Consider the following 19,187-nt stretch of genomic DNA (forward strand, 5'->3'; position numbering starts at 1 on the left):
ACAGCCCTATGGACTGTAGTCCACCAGGCTCCTCTGTCTATGAAATCTTCCAGGCAAGCATACTGAAGTGGGGTGCCATTTGCCCCTCCAGGGGATCTTCCTGACCCAGGGACTGAACCCGTATCTCTTGCATCTTCTGCACTGGCAGGTGGATTCTTTACCACTAGCACCACCTGGGAAGCCCCATAAAGAGAGTGCTGGGGTTCACAAATACATCTCTGTAGGCCATGTCTGCACAGCTTATGGTTCTTCAAGTAGCCTGACCCTGGGACCCCAAGTCCCATTAATCCAGTCTCAGTGCACAGCTGTGCAAGAGAGGGAGAAAGTCCGAATGAGTGGAAGCTTGCGAATAACCATTTCTGTAAAATTCCCAGAAAAAAATTAGATCCTGTAAACACTTTAGGGCAACTTAGATGAAAACACTTCATAAAAACATGCAATCATATGCTGGAGCTAGTTCAAATACATGATCAGCAAAGCCAAGCCTCATGGTGACAGCGAACCATTGCCTTTCAAGTCCCTTTGCTTGATGCAAAGCAGCTACAGTAGGAAGAGCCAAACCTTAAATTTTATCTTCAATATATAAAGAGCGAAGTGATGCCAAGAAATTCTGCAGATGTTAGCTTCCTCGGATGACAGAACAGAGGTTCATTCAATAAAGAAGGTGTAATTTAGCCCCAGGAATATGATAGGAATACTCTGGTCTATGATTTGTGTGCTCAAGGTCTTTAAGTAGTTTTTCCTAATCTCAACTTGGTTGGTGCATAACATCTGTGTGAACACAATGCAAGTTCAAAGCATGATTCACAGGGACTTCCCTGGCAGTCCAGTGGTCAGGACTCTGAGCTTCCACTGCCACGGGCTTGGGTTCAATCCCTGGTTGGGGAACTAAGATACTGCAAGCCTAGCTTTCAAAGACAAAACAAACAAACAAAATCCCCAAGTATGATTCATGGAATAGTTTCCATCACAGTAAAAGCAAAACTCTTACAAATTGGGTTTCCAGGAAGGTAAACATTGAAGGTTTTTTTTTTTCTTAAAATGCATGCATGGTGCCCTATAGTACATGTATTGGGTTGGCCAAAAACTTAATTTGGGTCTTTCATAAGATGGAATAGAAATACCCTGGCGAACTTTTTGGCCAACCCAGTGCTAGCCATCTTCAATTTTTTACCCTTTTGACACTAATGGCACCCCACTCCAGTACTCTTGCCTGGAAAATCCCATGGACAGAGGAGCCTGGTAGGCTACAGTCCATGGGGTCGCTAAGAGTCAGACACGACTGAGCGACTTCACTTTCACTTTTCCCTTTCATGCACTGGAGAAGGAAATGGCAACCCACTCCAGTGTTCTTGCCTGGAGAATCCCGGGGATGGCGGAGCCTGGTGGGCTGCCGCCTATGGGGTCGCACAGAGTTGGACACGACTGAAGCAACTTAGCAGCAGCAGCAGCAGTAGCAGAGCACCAGCTCTGTGCAAAACCATTTACGGCCTGCTGTGGAAAATGCAAAGTGAAACCAGAGGGATTATTTATTTTCATTGTGTATGTGGCCCCAGAGAGCAGAAGAGATGAATTTTAAAACTATGTTACAAGATGTAAGTGTCAAGACCATCTGAAGAACTCGGCTGGATGAAAGTGCCCTTCTAATGTCAAAGGAGCTATTGCCCTGTTGCCTGAAAAATGGTTTGAGCTCAAAATCCAGATGCCAGGTAGTGAGACCCCGTGTCATGGCTGAGCTCCTGGGCTCAACCTTTTAAAAAGCCATCCTACCGAGTCAAGGAAGTAATCTTGGGGAAAAATATTCCAAGGTACGTGGATCTCCCACTTCAACCATACCACATACTAAGGGACTCCTTAGTACCTTATTTATTGTTGTTTAGTCACTAAATCATGTCCGACTCTTTGCAACCCCATTGACTATAGCCCACCAGGCTCCTCTGTCCACGGGATTTCCCAGGAGTGGGTTGCCATTTCCTTCTCCAGGGGATCTTCCCAACCCAGGGATCAAACTCGCATCTCTTTATGTCTCCTGTATTGGCAGACGGGTTCTTTACCACTTGTGCCACTTGGGTGCCCAAGGTACTCCTGCTGCTGCTGCTGCTAAGTCGCTTCAGTCGTGTCCGACTCTGTGCGACCCCATAGACAGCAGCCCACCAGGCTCCGCCGTCCCTGGGATTCTCCAGGCAAGAACACTGGAGTGGGTTGCCATTTCCTTCTCCAATGCATGAAAGTGAAAAGTGAAAGTGAAGTCGCTCAGTCGTCTCTGACTCCTTAGCGACCCCATGGACTGCAGCCCACCAGGCTCCTCCATCCGTGGGATTCTCCAGGCAAGAGTACTGGAGTGGGATGCCATTGCCTTCTCCGAAGGTACTCCTAGCTATGCATAAATATCTCACAGGTTAAACATTTCTCACCCACTGCACAGAATATTCCATTTTTGAGACTTCAGTTACCAGGTAGGATTTTCAGCAGCAATATCTCTGCAAAATGTGGTCTTAGACCACAGTAGATCTTAAACCTAGTAGATCTTTTTTATTCCAGTTAAGGCTATACCGTCCCCTATTTTATACGTACTTGAACTTACTATTTCCATATTCCTATTTCAAGCGCAAAACAAAAAATTCCACCCATTCCTTGGAATTAATGGCCTTGCTGAAACACAAATATCATATTCATTGAAATAGCTGATTCAAATATCAGTAGGGTATTAATGAAGAAGGCTGCAATTCAACACTGATGAGCTAACGTCCTAAACATTTATTTCCTACACAAAGAGATACATGAGTCTTTTCTGTACCTTGTCAATGTCCCCCCTCCCGATATACATGACTAAATTTATACACAATTCAGAATGGTCCTATTCCAGCACAGCTATAGAAAAAGCAGTGCATGAAAGAGATGCCAGCGAATGATGTCGTAGGCGATGAATAGGAAAACCTTTAACTCAACATGTAGGAAACAAACTAAACCCAGCGGACTGTGGGGAGCACCTCCTTTCCCTATCGGAACATCAGAGGTGGAAATCCACCAGGGTTCTCTGCTCCCAGGCACTCCTGGGCTCTGAAAATTTGTCAGAAGGGAAGACGGTGAGCGGTGGGCAAGATGGAAAGAGGGAAAGGGAAGGTCCGAGCAGGAGGATGGAACGCTCGCCGTGCCTTCAGTCTGCAACGCGGACTGAAGAATACACACCTTGACAGAATACACACCTTCCTGGAGGAAAGGACACCTCGAGGCGAGGAGTCTGGGAGTCGCGGTGGGGGTGGGGGTCTACAGAGCCGCAGGGAACCCTCCAGGTGGACCCGAGAGGCCCGGGGAGGCCTGGCATCGGTGTCCTGGGTGGATGCCAGACGTTTACCTGGGGCGGTCTCACTCACCGTTTTGAAAAGCCAGGCAACAGAGAATCATTCAATTTAGACCCCACAAGCGGGTGCAAAAGAAGCTTTGGGCGTCCCCCACAAATACATTCTTATTTTGAAAACAAAAGACAGGCTTGTGGCCATTCTCAGAGGCGATCACATTCCTCCCAGGGCTGGAAAGCAGATTTGCAAAGGCCAAAGATTAGACAAAAGGCATGAGCCCTGGAAATGATTTAAAATAACAACAACAACAAAAAATTGATTAGGGCCTCCCAGTTCCAATTCTGTCTCCCCTTCCGGGGATGATTCCTGGGCTATCCAGCAAATCCCTTAAGGCCTGGAAAAGACATGGGATAAGGAGGGGGAGGAGACCCCGAAACTTTCCCAAACTGCGGCAGGCTGGAGGCGGGCAGTGACCGCGGACTCGGGGTTCCGGGGCGCAGGGGGCACCCCAGGGGCGGCGGCCACCCCGTCAGCCGCCTCAACAAAAGGGCCGAGCGCAGCCTTCGCGACCTGGCTTCGAGCACCCGAGCCCAGAGGTGGGGAGCGGGCGATGGCGACCGAGGGGCGACCGCTCTTGCCCGGGCGAAGGAGGAGATGGAGCCGCGTGTCCGCGTCGCGCATAAAGGACCCTCGGCTACATCCAAACCTGCCACCCGAGGCGGAAGCAGCGGATGCCACTCGCATCCCCGGCGGTCCGCGGCCCCTCGGGAGCATCTGCCCGGGCATCGCAGCTTCCCCGGGCGGCGCCACCCCCGTCGGGAGCGCGGCACGGGGCTGCGGGCCCGGTGGCGGCGGCTCGGGTTCGGGTTTCGGCCGCCGCGGGGACACAATGCGGCCCGGGAGCCCCTCCGCCTCTGCCGCAGGCCCGCGGCCGACACAAAGCCCGCCGCCGCCGCCGGCCCTCGAGCCTCTCGGGCCCCGCCGCCTACCGACCTTGGGCTCCGGCGCCAGGCTCCTGCAGCGTCTTCGTCACCGCCTTCCAGACGTGGCAGCCCAGCAGGCAGAGCAGGAGCGCCGCCGACCTGCTCATCTCCGCGCCGCAGGGCCCCGGGCGGCGCGGGCTGGCCGATCACCGGCTCGGAGCGGCGCGTCACGGGCGGTCGGCCGCCGCGCCTCCCTCCATGTCGCCTGGCTCCGCGCGCGCCGGGCCCCGCCGCCCGATTGGCCGCGCCCCCGCCCGGCGCGGCGCCGGGCCCCGCAGCCCACGGCCGCTCCCGCCTCCGCGCGCCCCGGTGGGTTTCCCCGAAGAGAGCCGCCACCGCGCCGCTGCCGCCGCCGCCGCCTTAACCCCTTCGCGCCTCCGCCCGCCGAGGCGCCCAGGCCCGGGGCCATGGTGCCACCTGGCGGCCGCGCGCCCGCCCGCGTCGCCACCCCCTCGGGTCCACCCTGCGCTCCCGCCAACCTCGGGGGGCCGTGGACACGACCTTGGCGCCCACATCGCCCGGCCGCTTGGGAGTAACTGCACCCGCCTTTCAGGCCCGTACCCTCGCACCTGGTTAGCTGATGGCCCTCCGGAGGCACTGGGGTCTCCCCGTGTGACTTCGCTTGGTTTCTGCAGGATCGCGCCTCTGTGCAGCTCTTCCTGTCTCAATCCACCCAGGAACCCTAGGGGAGATTCCACACCCAACGTCCAAGGTCTGCGGGCACAGAAAGCCCCAGGCCATGTGCGCAGTAGGCGACCCTCAGCGCCTAAGCGTTGACCGTGAACATCTCCCGTTGAAGATTAGGTTGAGGAGGAAATTTACATTTATTAAGTGCTTTTTACTTCCCATTTTTTTCTTCATAATATACTATCTCAGAGGTAGGTATTGTAGTCCCCATTTACAGATGGGAAAATCGAGCCTAAGGAGGTTTAAGGAATTTGTCCTTAGCACGTAGCTCCAAGGTTCCAATAAGACAGTCATTCTGGCCCTGGGTTGAAGCTCTCCACAAAAAGCTCAGGAGGTGCTCCCACCTCCCATCCCAACTTCCTTTCTAGAACTTGCTCTTGTCTGGGTGCCTTCCTCCATACAACCCTCATGTCCCCTGGCCCTCTCCACCCCATCTCTCAACCAGCACTGTGGGGACCCTGGGACCTCTGTTGGGGACCTCCACTCTGGGGAGATCCACACCAGGCTCACCAGAGGCCCAGTGCTGCCTCCAGAACAGTAGGCCAGAGGAGGGTTATTACTGTAATTTTATTAATTGGGCATTAAGGCATGGTAGGCACTGTACCAAGAAGAGAATGAAGGATGGCGCTTGCCTAGTTGGCTTATTATAGATAATCCTTGTGAGATACAATAAAACCCAGGAGAAGGGGAAGCCCTCGTGTGTGTTATTCGCACCCCGAGGACCAATGCCTCAATTAGTGCAAACTGGGCACCTGCATAGGGTGGTGGGTAGTCAAGAAGGTGGAAAAGAAAACCCACAGTTAGGGCCTGCCTGATTCCTCCTCCTCCTGACTTCCAGTGTCAAAGCCTTAGAGTAATTCCAGAGTCCACATCAGAGCCAGGAGAGAGGAGCATGTGAGAGGACCATCGGGATCAGTCTGTCCTCAAGTCCAGCTTGGGTTCCTGCCCACAGGAGCACAGAGTCCAGGCCAGTGAGCTGGCTGGGTGGAGGATGGCTATTGCAGTTGGGCGGTCTCAAAGTTTTCAAGTCACTTTCTTGGGCTGGGGGGCTTCTTCTAAGAAAAGAGACATTAAGTCCATCCCAGAGCTGAAACTTCTCCCTTCATATCTTTTGAGGATGTGCCTTTGTCCGGGATGTTGGTTCTAAGAGACAGGACTAGCCTGAGCAAAATAATAATAGAGAATAGGTAGTTATACTTTACCTGGGACTCCTACAACATCCTGCAAGCAAAGTGTCAGGTCTCATGAGGGAACTGAGGATACAAGTATATTTGGAGTTCCTAGTATATGCCACCCTCGCTAGATTGGAGATGTTTTCTCATAACAACTTACTTGGGTGATATTATTATTCCTATTTTATGGATGAACAAACTGAGGCTCAGTGACAAATAATTTGCCCACAATATCTGGGTCTGATGGCAGAAAACTCAAATTCCCTATATCAGGTTACCTCCAAGAAAAAATTTCTTGCCAATGATTCAGGTTACCTCTAGCTATGTTCACATTGTTTTACAAATGGGGATTTGAATCCCAGTAAGGTCTGAATGTTGTTAATAGTTTCTGATGAATGGTATTGTGCCAATATCAATTTCCTGGTTTTGATAGTGTGCTTTAATTATATACAATATTACAATTGAGAGAAGCTGTGAGGAGCTGGGTGCAGGGTGTTAGGGACCTCTCTGCAGGTCTTTTGTAACTTCTTGTGAGTCTATCATTATTCAAAGTAAAATTAAAAAAAAAAACAAACCTTCTTCTATACTGTTTTTTCCTCTAAAATTTATTGTTCACCCAAAACACTGGTATTTGGGATTCTGAGTGAGTGATAGTTGCTCAGTCATGCCTGACTCTTTGCAGCCCCATGGACTGTAGCCTGCCAGGGTCCTCTGTCCATGGACTTCTCCAGGCAAGATTACTGGAGTGGGTTACAATTTCCTTCTCCATTTGGGATCCTATATCTATGTTAATATAGAGTTCTAGAACTCTTAAGAGTGGGAGAAGCCTAAGTAAAGACATTGACTAGTCTAATCAAGTTTGGGTCACAATCAGGACTTGTAGATGGTCAAGATAACAGTTGTTATTACTGTGTGTGTAACAAAATTTCTGTGGATGACATGGCACTTTAGGAGCAGTTTATATATCTTGATAGCAACACTGAGGCTTGTATCAATAGCTTCAGAACCACCAGTCCCATTCCATTTTGCAGATGAAACAGAAAGAGGTTAAATACCTTGCATAAGAGCTTAAATACCCATCTCACTGCCAAGGAGAGAGCCAAGGCCCCCCATAAGCACTGTGTCCTCACATGGATGTTTCCAGCTACTTGGGTGGGAGGCTAAGAACACACAACTTCTGCAAAATCACACCAGCAACTGCACTTTGCATATTATCTGCTCAGCATTACATAAGAATTAAATAGTCACCCTTCTCCACTACCAGAATAAAAGAATATGGTTTACTTTTTCTCCTGTTTCAGAAACCAGACTCCCACTTAGTAACCGTGGGGTTGGGGGTGGGGGAGTCACTGCTTGGGAGGGAGTGTTTGCAGAACAATGGAAATCAGAAGTGTTCTTTCCTTCTAGAACTTTTCCTGTTGCTCTTATTAAAATCTCACATTGTTTGACTAAAGATAAATTATGACTGTACTTACTTGAAATTGCTTAGAAGTTGCCTGACTGCATTTCATTTCAATTTTCAAGTTCTCTGCCAAAAGCAGTGATGCCATGTACAGAACTTTTCCTGGCTGAGTTTTTCCAGAGACCTTGACTTCAGAGGCTGTGTCAAGGTGTCTTAGTCCAAGATTATTTCTCCCGTTGAAATCTTTCCTGATGTTGGTGCCCGTGAGGTGGAATTTTAATTGTCTGAATTTATTTCAAGAGGTGTGTCTTTCCTTCTCCCCTTTCTCCTCCTGACCCCCTGCTCCCCCTGGTCTGCTCCTGAGTGAGAAACAGCCTGTGAACAACAAACTGAGTATAAGATCTGTACAGATCAGGAAGTGTGTCATGGCCATTCCAACTCCTGTTTGCTGACGCTTTTATTAAAGTTAGATAAAATGTAGCCAGAGGTGGAAATTGGATGGGCTCAGCATTTTTTTTTTTTTTTCAAAATGTCTTGGCTGTCCATTTGGAAAAGAAAATGACGAAAGGTGAAGAAATTACTGCAAAGGAACTGCTGTTCCTAATGCTCGAACATTCCCCTCTATTGGTGAGTCACACCCATGCCAATCCATGAGCCTTTCCAACAGGTTCTTTTTTCAGCTTCCCAAGAGAAGTTGCAAATGTGTATTAACCTACAACAGTGACTCCCTGGGGTGGGGGATTCAGGTCCCCTGTATGACTGTTCTTCTTCATATGCCTCTGCATCCCTAGAGGAGTCTGGGATGCAGCAGTAGTAGGTCTTGGCTGTTGAAGAGGCTATTCAGAGGCTGGTGGATACCTGAGAACCTGGTTGCCTCTTCCATTAGCTCAAACCTTTGCTGGCGATTGAATGACAGTCCTATAGTCCAGGGGGGCTCAAGGAAAGTAGGAACCTCAGCTTCTGTGGATGAAGAATGTCATCTGTCAAATCAGTAAACAAAGGATGTTGCAGCCATCAAGGCTTCAGTCTCTGCGGCCAGCCCTCCCCCCTCAACTGTGTACCCTGAGGGGATTCAGGATGGAGAAAAGCAGGATCCTGGCCCCCTGAATAGCTAAGGTGCATATCAAAGGAATGATTTCAGTGTGTCCAGTCTCTTGCATCTTTCCATACACAGAAATGGGCTAAATTCATTAACTGGTTATGTTTGGTGTTTCTTTAATTAGCAGTAATCTTTTTGTGTTCCAACTGCTTGCTTTGGGGGGTTATTTGTTTGTTGGCTTGTTTTTTTTCTTTCAAAAATTTCGGTATTTCCTGGCTCCTCACCTGCCTTTTGGGGACAGTCCCTCAGAGCTATCTGAGAGGCTGTCTCCCGGGCTTAAGTCTCCAGTATGTCCACCAAATAAAATACAATTCTCTACTTCTAGGCTGCGCAAAAACATAGTTAGGGAAAAGACAGGAAGCTAATGGTGAAAATGGAGAAGGCAATTAACAGTAATTGAGCTCGTGTTCTGTGGCTCTTTCTGTACCCCAAACAAGGAGGAAAGCTTCACTGTCGGTTTCAGGTTAACTCTGTCTGAGTGGTATTTTTTTTTATTTTTTTAGGCCACACAATATCGAATGTGGGATCCTAGTTCCCTGCCCAGGGATGGAATCCATGCCCCCTGCATTGGTACTTGAGTGGTACTTGCTTACCCTTTTCCTTTATCGTCATTTCCTCTTTGCTTAATTTTGAGGCTCTTGACCCAAAGCTACCTGCTGCCAGGTCATTTCTCCTAATGCCCTGTGCTGTGTGCTAAGTTGCTTCAGTCACGTCTAGCTCTCTGTTGAGAACAGGGCATCTGTCCAACTCGTCGCCATATTCCCAGCATCTAGAAAAAATATCTAGCACAAAATAGATGCTCAGTAATACTGGCTGGCACTTCTCTGGTGGTCCAGTAGCTAAGACTCCAGGTCCCCAATGCAGGGCATCTGGGTTTGGTCCCTGGTAGGGAGCTAGATCTCACATGCTGCAACGAAGATAGAAGATCCTGTGTGCCACAACTAAGACCCAGCACAGCCAAGTAAATACATATTATAAAACTAAGAACTGAATTGAAGAGGCCAGATCCTCATTCTGCACACACTGACAGCTGACTGCCAGGAGCCCCCAGTGGGAAAGCATGGGAGAGGAAAATAAAAAGTAACATTGTTTTAGAAATTTTTTAAATGTATTTATTTTGGCTGTGCTGGTCTTCATCACTGCCAGAGGGCTTTCTCTAGCTGTGGTGAGTGGTTGTGATTCTCGGGCTTCTCATTTTGGTGGCTTCTCTTGTTGCAGAGCTTGGGCTCTAGAGCACTGGCTCAGTAGTTGCGGCACAGGGGTTATTTGCCCCACAGCATGTAGGATCTTAGCTCCCAGACCAGAGATCAAACCCATGTCCCCTGCATTGGCAGGTGGATTCTTAATTGCTAGATCACCAGGGAAGTCCCAAAAGGAACATTCTTAAGCTGGACAAAAAGCATCAAACAAATGGACTGAGGAATACCACAACCTAGAGATTTCCCTTTCACCCACTCCCAAATCAAAGCCTTGCTAAAAATAGGATTCCTTTGCAGGGAGCCTTCTTTGGAAGGCTTCAGTGTCTTTCCGTATACAATAAACCCTCTGTACAGAGAGGCAAATTTGCTGACTCCAGGCTGACCAGGCTTAGACTTCAGCTTTGTGACTCTTAAGAGAGTCAGTTTATTGTTCCTTGTCTTGGTTTGCTCCTTTGTCAGATGGGGACGAAAAGAGTGGTACCTCTGTCCAAGGGCTGTCACGTAGATTCGGTGAGATAATGGACAGAGCCTGGCTTGTGGTAGCAGCTGTCTGTATGCAGAGTGGTCATTTCTCCCTTGCAGAAGTAGGCTGGTTCTGAAGCTGAAAGGTTCTTGGGCAGTGGTGGGGACCACTGGCTTGGCCTTAAACCTGCCCTGTGAGGTGCTGCTGGCTTTGACTCTTCAGATGAAGTGGAGATGTTTTCAAGCTGTTCCTTCCAGGACAGTCACTCATGTGACTTCGAACTTTCTTGTTCACAATCCGTTCTGCCGGGTTGTGGACCCTGCACAGACCCCCAAATGCAAGGAATGAAGGAAGCAGATGCCTCCTGGACTATGACAGATGCTTCATGGAGGAGAGTGGAAATCAGCAGTCCATGGGCTCCTTTCCTTGGTCTGTCACATTGTCTTATCTCATCCGAGGGAGAGCCCAGGTAAGCATAACAGGGTGGGGGAATGGCCAGGCTGTCTTTAGCAGTGTGCAGGCTAGGACCAGCTGAGGAAGTCAGCAAGGAGAAAGACATTTGCCCCCAAACAAAAATAAACAAATGGGACCTAATTAAACTTAAAAGCTTTTGCACAGCAAAGAAAACCATAATGAGATGAAAAGAAAACCCTCAGAATGAGAGAAAGCATTTGCAAATGAAGCAACTGACAAGGGATTAATCTCCAAAATATATTTACAAGTATATTTTGTAAATATGCAACTCAACTTAAAAAAAACCCAATCAAAAAATGGATAGAAGACCTAAATATACTCTTCTCCAAAAAAGACATACAGATGGCCAAGAGGACATGAAAAGATGCTCAACATTAGCAACTGTTACAGAAATGCAGATCAAAACTACAATGAGGTATCACTTCACACTGGTCAGAATGGCCATCATCTAAAAATCTACAGATAATAAATGTTGGAGAGGGTATGGAGAAAAGGGAACCTTTTGCGCTATTGGTGGGAATGTAAATTGATACAACCACTAGGGCGGTTCCTTAAAAACTAAAAATAGAACTACCATATGACTTAGCAATCCCATTCCTGGGCATATAGGCTGAGAAAACCATAATTCGAAAGGACACATATACCCTAATGGTCATCGCAGCACTAATTACAAAAGTCAGGACATGGAAGAAATCTGAGGTCTTTAATGTTAATTTATTTACCAGTTCACATTTAAAAAAATAACCAAGTTGTCAAAGTATTAAGATTCTTTTCCTCTTAACAAAGCCACAAAGAGTGAAACATAATCTGGAATTGGTTCTTTTATAAGTATCATCACACAAAATATTTGCAAGTTAAAACTGGAATACAGGAGAGAAAATAAAGCATTTTGTTTTACTGGTGTCCTTGGAAATTTATGTTCTAAACATAAATTTGAGAGCCAAATCAAGAGCAGGTAGGTACTTGTGGCTGACAGAACTTGAATGTGATTCTGACAGCGTCTCTAACTTTGAACTTAGAAATCATTCTATCAACTTTTGCCTTCAAACACACCCATACACCAAACATTATGGTCTAGATTTTTTTAAAGCTTGCATAAGAATAAAAGTCTTCCCAGGTGGTGCAGTGGTAAAGAATTCACCTGCAGGAGACAGGGTTCGATCCCTGGGTTGGGAAGATCCCTTGGAGCAGGAAATGGCAACCCACTCCTGTATTCTTGCCTGGAAAATTCCATGGGCAGAGAAGCCTGGCGGGCTATAGTCCATGGGGTCAAAAAGAGTCAGACACTGAGCACATAAATACAAAAGGTTTTAAAACCTGGGAGAGATGGTGATCTACTGCCCATTGACATGAAAGGAAATAGCACTTGCGAGTGAAAATTATACATGAGTTAGAATCATGCAAAAATGGACACAGCCATCCAGGAAAGAAGTGGGAGAAGATGGTAGCTGGATGAATTGAATAAAATCTACCTCAGAAGATTCTAGAAAAGGAAGATGGGAGGGAGGCTTTAGAAGGACAATCTATATGTACACATACAGCTGATTCACTTTGTTGTACAGCAGAAACTAACACAACATTGTAAAACAATTATAGTAGTAGTAGTAGTGTTAGTCACTCAGTCTTGTCTGACTCTTTGCAACCCCACGGACTATCGCCCACCAAGCTCCTCTGTCCATGGGATTCTCCAGGCAAGGATACTGGAGTGGGTTGCAATTCCATTCTCCAGAGGATCTTCCCGACCCAGGGAATGAACCCGGGTCTCCTGCATTGAAGGCACATTCTTTATGATATGAGCTATAGGGAAAAACAATTATACTCCAATAGTAAAATAGGAAAGAAAAAAAAAAGAGTTCTAGAAAAAAACTGCATTCATTAAACTTCTTCTCCAGAGGCAGCTGCAGCTGTGACTTGATCCCAGTGCACATTCATTGTTTTGCTTGCAGGGCATCTAGGCTCCCTGCATTTGGTAATGAAACCGATACGTATCTAAAGCATCTACCCTCACTTTCCTCTCAGTCCAGGTTCCAAGGGGAGACATGTGATCCAGGTTTGGCCAGTCAGCATGGAAACCCTCACCCCCACATCTAGCCAGTTCAGAGGTGGAATCATGAGTCAGTCAGTTCAAATCAGAATCAATTCCAGAACATTTTTAGAATTTGAAACTCTTGAGAGAGAGGAGAGCTTTTCCAGCTGGAATTAATGAGAGGAGATGATAAAAGATGGCAACCTCTGGCAGCCATCTTGCATCAAGAGGTAAGAACCTCAGAATGGAGCCAAAACAAAGCAAAGCAGGAGTAAGAGATGCAGAGAGTAATACGAATCCAGCCAGCATCTTTCAGGGACTTTCACTTAGTGAGTGAATAAACTCCATTTCTTTTTCTTTCAGCCATTTTGAATTGGGCTTTCTATACTTATGACCCAAAGAATCTGGCTTATTGCAGCTGGAGAAGAGAGATGGGGAGTGCTCACAGTCTCCTGGTTCTTGCAGCTTCCCTCAGGAGGAAGTGGCATTTACCTAACTTCCCGATGCTCATTGACTGTGGTTGTTATCACAGTGAAGAAAACTTTCCAGAAGACTGAACTTTTCCAGGATGGCACTTTTAGGATATTTTTCATGTGGATAAGTGTATGAGAGACATACAAAGGCAAAATCAGAAACTCTGGACTTGCCAGTTAATTCCTTCTTTAGCCTTTCTTTACACCAGGGGAAGAAAGACCCTAAAGCATAGTAATTCTTTAGTGTTTTAGATCCTAAATTTTTATTACGCTTTGAAATTTAACCTACGATCATGCTGTCTTTTTGTTGTCCCACATACATCTGCATCGCAGACACCAACAGTGACCAGATCTGCCTTTGACCTCCCTAATGGGAACTTAATTGTCTTTTATGCCCAAGTGGTCACCACACACCACCACCTGTGGTGCCTCCCAGGCAGGAGGAGGGGACAGTCTTTTTTTGTGTGTGTGTGGGGGGGTAGTAAATCACACAAGCCAGTCAGTATATAGACTGACTTCTATATACTGTAGAATATAACCATCGCCGAAAACAGAAATCTTGAATATGAGTGTTATCCTGGCCAATAAAAATAGAAATCACCACAGAGGAGTTAATTAAACATAATAAACAGTTCAGGCGGAACAGGAAACTGCTATTTTTCCTGTCTCCAAAGCTTCTATTACAGGGGAAGGAAGAGCTTATCAGCAAAGCAGCAGGAACATGAGAAGAATGGGAGGCTCACAGCAAAGACTGAGTGTTGGGTGCTGAAGAAAAGCAAAGTCACAGATTTCACCCCTGGTGCAGTTTCAGTCCATGCCTTGGGGGAAGGAGGGAGGTACAAAACCATTTGTGCAGATCGGTTATCTATAGAGAGTATCACGTAAAACAGCGAGGTTTATGGTTACAACATCACACTGGGATTTGCAGGTAGATGTACAAAAATACTTTCTGGTGACAAGATGATACATGTCAAAGAGATTTAGGAGACTGAAAAAAGTAAGTGCAGAGAAGATACTCTGTCGAGAAAGGGGAGGATGAGCAGAGGGAGAAAAGCAATTGGAGGAACACGAAGGATGAAGGGAAGTCTTTCTCTGCTTGAACTGTGGAGACTCAAAGACAACTCATTAAGAAACCAAATAGAAAAAAAATTAAAAAACAGAAAACATATTGCACTGCAAATATGTCAGTAGGACTGAGCCTTGCAATAACTTGAAAAGCAACCTAAATGTCCATTGACAGATGAATGGATAAAGAAGATGTGGTACACATATACAGTGGACTATGACTGAGTCATAAAAAAGAATGAAATATTGCCATTTGCAGCAACATGGATGGGCCTAGAGATTATCATACAAAGTGAAGTAAGTCAGAATGAGAAAGACAAATGCCATATGATATCATTTTTATGTGGAATCTAAAAAAAAATACAAATGGATGGATTTACAGAACAGAAGTAGACTCACAGAGAAAACAAACTTACGATTATCAAAGTAGGGGGAGGAGAGACAAATTAGGAGTTTGGGATGAATAGATATGCTGACTACTATATGAATTGATTATGATCAGTATGATTACTGAAGAACAGGTGAACAAATTACTGTATATAAAATAAACAAGGACCTACCGTATAGCACAAGGAACTATACTCAATATCTTGTAATAACGTCTAATGGAAAAGAAATTGAAAAAGAATATATATATATTTATGCACACACACAACTGAATCACTTTGCTGTACAGCTGAAATTATCAGAACATTGTAAATAACTATACTTTGATGAAAAAAGTCTCAGTGTGAAAGTGGACAGAAGATTTCCATGGGATTTCACAAAGATCCAAGGTCTTTCTCTTCCATACAGAATCTTACAAAGTTAACGATGGATGAGATGGCCCATAAAACAAGGAGGAAACCACCTCTCTTCATGATGTTATAGAATTGCACATATCACCTGGCGTTGTGAGAACAGGATCAGCCTTTGCTAGATGCAGGGCCTCTGGGACTTGAAAACAGACCATTTTCCCTTTCCGGGAGCTCAGGCCTCCTGTCTCTCCCCCACAACCTGAAGACAGCTGCTCACATCTGTTCGGTTCCTTCCCCACTAAGAGCACCATCTGTCCTGGTGAAAGATGAGGGAGGCTCAGACCTGAGGAGCTGCTGCAGACACAACCCCATCACAGACACTGCAGTCCAGCTGCTGAGGAGTAAACCCCAGGAAAACTCCTCACGCTAAGTTGATCAGTGTAAAAAGTACAGTCGAGGGAAGATGATGGATAAAGAAAAATTCTTCTAGTGTTTCAACTTGTCTCTAAGGTAACCATTTGTGCTGAGGTCGTGAGAGCTGAAAGGTGGCCAATTATAAAGAGACAGGGGCTGGGGAATTCCCTGGTGGTCCAGTGGTTAAGACTCTGGCTCTCAAAGCAGGGGGCACGGGTTCGATCTCTTGTCAGAGAACTAAGATCCTGCATGCCATATGGGGTGGCAAAAAAAAAATAAAGAAGAAGGCTGGAGGAAAATATGAAGAGGAACAAGGACAGAATGAACAAGGACAGAGTGAGATTTTTTTTACCACTTTAATATAGGTACATTTATTTACTTTGGTGCCAGAAATGCAGAAAAATGTAGGTAAGCTGAAGAGAATCTGAGAGGCACTAGGACCATTTAAGAGGAAATGGAACATCAGTTTTCTATGAGTGACCAGTGAGCAGTCAAATTTATGAAGAGGAATGAAGATGAAGATATATACCTCGTTATGGTAAGAGAATAAGTGAGATAAGAAATGAGAATATTTAAGCAAGTTTTCAAGATGGCAGTAATTCAAAGACTCAAATAAATGAAACTGAGACGAGAAATTTCGATTTGAATCTCTCCCAACCAAAGTGAAATAGTAGCCAAAACTCAACTGGTTAGTTTATTTGTGGGATTATTAATTTTCAAGAAACCAATTATAGTACTCAGTTTGGATTTTCTACAAGTTCAATAACTTCTCCCTTTTGGGGACAACTGGGGAGAGAGACCCTGACTATTTGCATGATTTTTGCCAAGTTTTCTCTTTCAGACTTATGTTCTGCATTTCTGAACAAAGGGATGAAAATAGCAACTAACTTACAGAGTTTGTGGAGGTGACAAAATATGACTATACATGAAATAAAAGCACTCAGCAACCTGAAAGCTGTAAACATATAAAAATAGTGACTGTAAACTCCTTACTATTTCAAATTTCCTTTGTCTTCCTTTTCAAGTCACATTCATGGAAGTCATGACTTTCACAGTAAATTTAGGGATTAGATGCCCTCTTTAGATGACCCTAAACATTGGCCATTGGGGGATTAGAAATATCAGCACCCTGGAGTAGACATCTGGAAAATCTGAAATTCAAAATCACCATGAGTTGTATGTAGGTGGCTGTCCCAAGTAAACCCAGGGAAGATCCCCTTGGAGGAGGAAGTGGCAACCCACTCCAGTATTCTTGCCTGGAAAATCCCACGGACATAGGTGCCTGGCAGGCTGCAGTCTATGGGGTCCCAGAGTTGGACACAACTGAGTGACTGAGCACACACACACACACACACACACACACACACACATGAACCACTATGTCTGACCCCAACTAACAATACTATATGAGCTTTTTAAATAAGCATTGAAGCATTGTGTGGTCAAATCAAAGCCGATACCATCAAAAGATGAGTGGCAATAATATGTAAAGGAGAAGAGTGGGGACCAGCCTCTCTTCTGTCACTCAGACTAAAAACCAATGAGTCCCTTTTAAAAATTTATGTGCTTAATTTATTTGACTGCTTCAGGACTTAGTTGTGGCATATAGGATCTTCGTTGCATCACGAGAGATCTTTTGTTGTGGCACATGGACTCTCTAGTTGTGGCACATGGGCTTAGCTGCTCCGGGGCATGTGGGATCTCAGCTCCCTGACCAGATCAAACCCATGTCCCCTGCATGGCAAGGACCACCAGGGAGGTCCCTAATGAGCCTCTTTTTGATGATAGCAATTCTGATCAGTGTGAGGAGATACCTCATTGCAGTTTTGATTTGCATTTCTCTAATAATTAGTGATATTGAGCATTTTTACATGTGCTTTTTAACCATCTGTATGTCTTCTTTGGAGATATGTCTATTTAGATCATCTGCCCATCTTTTGATTGGGTTGTATTTTTTTGATATTGAGCTATATAAGCTGTTTTTATATTTTGGAGATTAATCCCTTGTCGGTTGCTTCATTTGCAAATATTTTCTCCCGTTCTGAGGGTAAAAGAACAAAATAATGCCATTTTGCAGCAACATGGCTAGACCTAGAGGTTGTCATACTGAGTGAAATGTCAGAAAGACAAATACCATATGATATCGCTTATCTGTGGAATCTTTTTTAAAAAGGCTACAAATGATACTTATTTGCAAAACAGAAATAGAGTTACAGATGTAGAAAATAAATTTATGGTTCCTTGGGGGCAAGGAGGAGGAGAGGGACAAATTGGAAGATTGGGATGGCCACATACACACTATATGTAAAATACAATAGATAAGTAATGAGGACCTACTGTGTAGCAAAGGGGATTCTATTGAATCCTATGTAATGACCTATATGGGAAAAGAGGCTTAAAAAGAGTGGATATATGCATATGTATAACGGACTCACTTTGCTGTACACCTGAAACTAACACAACATGGTAAATACTCCAATAAAAATTTTAAAAACAAAACCAAAAAACCAATGAGTTGTAGGGAGGGGGAGTTAGTGTTGAATGGGTAAACACTTGCAGTTTTGCAAGATGAAAAGAGTTCCACGGATGGATGGTGATGACAGGACCCCAACAACGTGAATGTATTTCATGTCGGTGATCTGCACACTGAAAAAATGGTTAAGATGGTAAATTTTATGTGTATGTGGCCACAGTTTAAAAACTTATGAAGAAAAGTTATGAGTCACCTTTGATTCCTACATTCATTCTTTAATTAGATGAGCTAATCTGAGGAGAGATTTTGAGAGGGTAGGAGATGAGATTCAGAAGTCAATCAATGTTGATGTAACACTTCTGACTCCCAGCTGGCTGCCCAGAAGCAGAGATGTTTCTCCACCAGGCGATGTTTCCAACACCAGCTCTGACCAACACCAACACAGGAGTTTCTGTCACCAGCTCTTCTACACCACTTCAGGCAATCAAACCTCCGACCCAGAGCTAGTAGTCTCACTTCTCTTCCCTCAGACCAGCTCTATGTGAGAGGAGTAGGAAACAGATGGGAAAGGCGCTTTGAAATCTAAAACAAAAAAGCAAACAATCTAGCATGAGTTTCCACAACAGAATGATGTAACCTGGAGTAACTTTCCATGCCTTTCTGGATAACAGGAAGACTCATTATGATTTCATAAAGACTCTGATGGCTCATATATTGGATATCCTGCCCCTTGGTGGTTTCACTGTGAAACAGAAGCAAAAATAAGCAAGTGAGTGCTCTGGGAGCAGGATTAAGGACTTTAGCCATAAATAATTTTCCAAGTTTTGTGTCAACAGGTGATGTATAACACAATATTCTCCTCCTGGCAAGTCCAAAGTTAAAAATGTAAACAAAATAAACCAAAGTAACAGTAGACCAAGAAACCAGTACAAAAGCTTCCCATACTTTATTTTCTGGAAGCTGCTTTTTAGAGAGGAGCTATGAATTTCCAGCCTGATGCCTGTCCCTAACACTGGAAACAGCAGAGGCCTCAGGTGTTAGGAGTGGAAGAAACCTTTTGTTCTCCTTATGACCCACAAGGAGGCAGAATAGGAAGCAGGTGGGACTTCAGGTAGATCCTATGAAGCTGGTTCTATGAGAGACATACATGCATGATAAGCCATGAGGCCAGAAATTCTGTCTTGCAAATAGTTAATTACCTTCAAAGAGAGATTGAACTGG

At 45.3% G+C, this 19,187-nt stretch overlaps 1 protein-coding gene across 5 annotated transcripts in view; it reads right to left on the reverse strand.

The window, feature by feature from the left end:
• FAM171A1 (family with sequence similarity 171 member A1) overlaps positions 1–19,187 on the reverse strand; it is a 168,657-nt gene that overhangs the window by 124,501 nt on the left and 24,969 nt on the right. For 2 of the 5 annotated variants that reach the window (XM_081553595.1, XM_081553592.1), the window contains exon 1: positions 4,293–4,495. The exons of 1 other annotated variant lie outside the window; for it this stretch is intronic. In XM_081553595.1, the coding sequence (XP_081409721.1) occupies positions 4,293–4,389 (97 nt within the window). In that variant the 5' untranslated portion in view covers positions 4,390–4,495. Of the gene's footprint in view, positions 1–3,374; positions 3,530–4,292; positions 4,496–7,616; positions 7,829–19,187 lie in introns of those variants that run through there. 2 more of the 5 variants (XM_081553600.1, XM_081553593.1) reach the window with 2 other exon arrangements.

The sequence above is a fragment of the Giraffa tippelskirchi genome, chromosome 13 (assembly GCF_054371585.1).
Source record: "Giraffa tippelskirchi isolate mGirTip1 chromosome 13, T2T-mGirTip1v1.2.pri, whole genome shotgun sequence".
NCBI lineage: Eukaryota > Metazoa > Chordata > Mammalia > Artiodactyla > Giraffidae > Giraffa > Giraffa tippelskirchi.